This window comes from Formica exsecta, unplaced genomic scaffold (assembly GCF_003651465.1).
Source record: "Formica exsecta isolate Colony F162 unplaced genomic scaffold, ASM365146v1 scaffold558, whole genome shotgun sequence".
NCBI classification, from domain to species: Eukaryota; Metazoa; Arthropoda; class Insecta; order Hymenoptera; family Formicidae; genus Formica; species Formica exsecta.
Window position 1 is genome coordinate 232,870 of NW_021852829.1, and position 2,126 is coordinate 234,995.

Genomic DNA, 2,126 nt, shown 5'->3' on the forward strand with positions numbered 1-2,126 from the left:
TAATTGTTTTATTTTTTAATTAATTATTTTATTTTAAAAATTTTACTGAAATATGGAATAGTAAAAAATCGTATCCAAATTTTTTTAAACATTTTCATCGTTTTATCGCGGTTTTTATAATGCGCGTTGATTTCAACTAAAAAATTACAAAAGACTAATCTAATAAACATCTATTTTCTCTTAAATAGGGATGAAATAATATAGTTTAGAGAACTGAAAAGGGGAAAGATTGGAGAACAATATTTCGTTTAAGAAAATTATTTTTTATATTCGAGCGCATTTTTCTCACAACACGTTACCATTCTTACTTTATAAATTGAGAGAGCCATTTATAATATTACATATTACATTATATGTTTACCTGAGCTACTACGCCAAATGAAATGTATTTTGATCGGTCATGGGAGAAGTAGTTTGCCGTCGTCGTCGCTATCGCACCTTCCGGAATTGTCCATAATTCCCTGCAGGTATGCTGCAACAAGATCAAATCATGTTAAATCCCTGATATTTTGATTGACATTTGTGATTAAAATTTATTTCGCGGAGAGAATATTTATGTATAAATTCAATCACAAAATTATAACTTGTTCGCTATCGTGGTAGTTACTCTACTAAAAGAATAAGCGCAAATTTGATTTAAAAATTGGATATTTAATATTATCTATACATATATAGCTTAATATTCTCTTGATTTTATTAGATTATACTCACAAATAGATAGATATCGAGAAAGGAAATATTTCCAGAAAGAATGCACGAAGTGAGTTTGATGTAAAGATACATTTCGCTACTTTTGTAAAATAAATGCACGATTATGACAAAATTAATCTTCGCTTGGTCGACAGAACGTCAATAATATAATGCTAGCTCGATCATTTTGCGCATGAAACCACGTGACTTGCACGAGCTTGCGCCAATGGCGAACTCACGAATAAAGGAAAGAGACCGCGGCTCAATTGCACAAACAATGTGAACAAATTGAATCCTCGGTTAACTCCTCTAGCTATCTCGCTTTCCACGTTACAGGAGAAGCGATAGAAAAGCTCCTTAAAAGTTAATCTGGAATATTTGGAAGAGATGACATGAATGACGTCGGAAGTCATTTGTTAGATATGTAACCGGGAAGGGATAATCGAGACTACCTGCATGGCGAGACACAGTCGATCATAATTATCCGAAGCTATCGAGTAGCCGCAGCTCACGCCACGGACACCCCTCGGGGACAATCTAAGGAGAGAACGCAGCGCGGTACTTGCACACATCTTAATCGCGCGGGTGGCACTCACCAGAAGTAGCCGCTGTAGGTAGTGAACCTTTTTGTCCGGCGCCTGCGCTGTGGCGGTGGAATTCACCCCGAACACAGCATGCGGACGTTTCGACATCGGGTGAAGGTCGACGGATGGCCTGTCGGGGATTTTGGTGTCCATCATACGCTAGCCGTCTCAGATCCTAAAACGTGACCTTTATATATATAATATTACATGGTTCAAGGTTGATACGGAATTTTTATATTTTCTATTGAGAATTATTTTAAAAATTTCGGATCAAATCTTGAACCACCCACGTATATCGGAGAATTTCTCATATCCGAGTCGAAAATTTTCTACTTTCGATCTTCAAACTATTTTATTTCATTTCATTTTATTTTTTTTATTTTATTATTTATTCTATTAATGTATAATGAGTGTATTATCATTGAAAAGCAGTAAATAGTCTGATGGTCTGATTTATAGCATTGCAAATCAGTGAAATCTCACTGAAAAAATCAGTTCGTAGCACAATGGCTATTAAAATTAGTAATATTTTAGAAAATGCATCTTATATTATATAATATTATATATGAGATAAATTTATAGCATTATATTTTGGTTAAAAAAGATCTGAGTTTTTCTTCCTTTTTTTGTGAATTTATCACATTTTAAGCATTTTAAGAATAAAGAAGTACAATATGTATCTAATTTTGAATTTGAATACTAATTATACATGTTTTATTATATTATATATGTACGTGTTTGTGTGTGTATAGATACTTTTTCCAAAAAATATAATAATTCTAAATAAATAGAAAAAGCCTTAAAAGCTACATCTTGCGAATATTACTGACTTTTTAGTGAGATCTTTTACTA

General features: G+C 32.8%; 1 protein-coding gene across 4 annotated transcripts in view; it reads right to left on the minus strand.

Moving 5' to 3' along the window:
• LOC115242053 (serine/threonine-protein kinase Doa) overlaps window positions 1–1,442 on the minus strand; it is a 27,720-nt gene extending 26,278 nt beyond the window's left edge. The window contains exons 1-3 of one of the 4 annotated variants that reach the window (XM_029818067.1): window positions 1,143–1,282; window positions 930–1,059; window positions 362–472 (exon numbers count right to left, since the gene is read on the minus strand). In XM_029818067.1, coding sequence (XP_029673927.1) covers window positions 362–472; window positions 930–1,059; window positions 1,143–1,168 — 267 coding nt within the window. In that variant the 5' untranslated portion in view covers window positions 1,169–1,282. The other 3 variants (XM_029818068.1, XM_029818069.1, XM_029818071.1) reach the window with 3 other exon arrangements.
• Window positions 1,443–2,126: the final 684 nt, after the last annotated feature.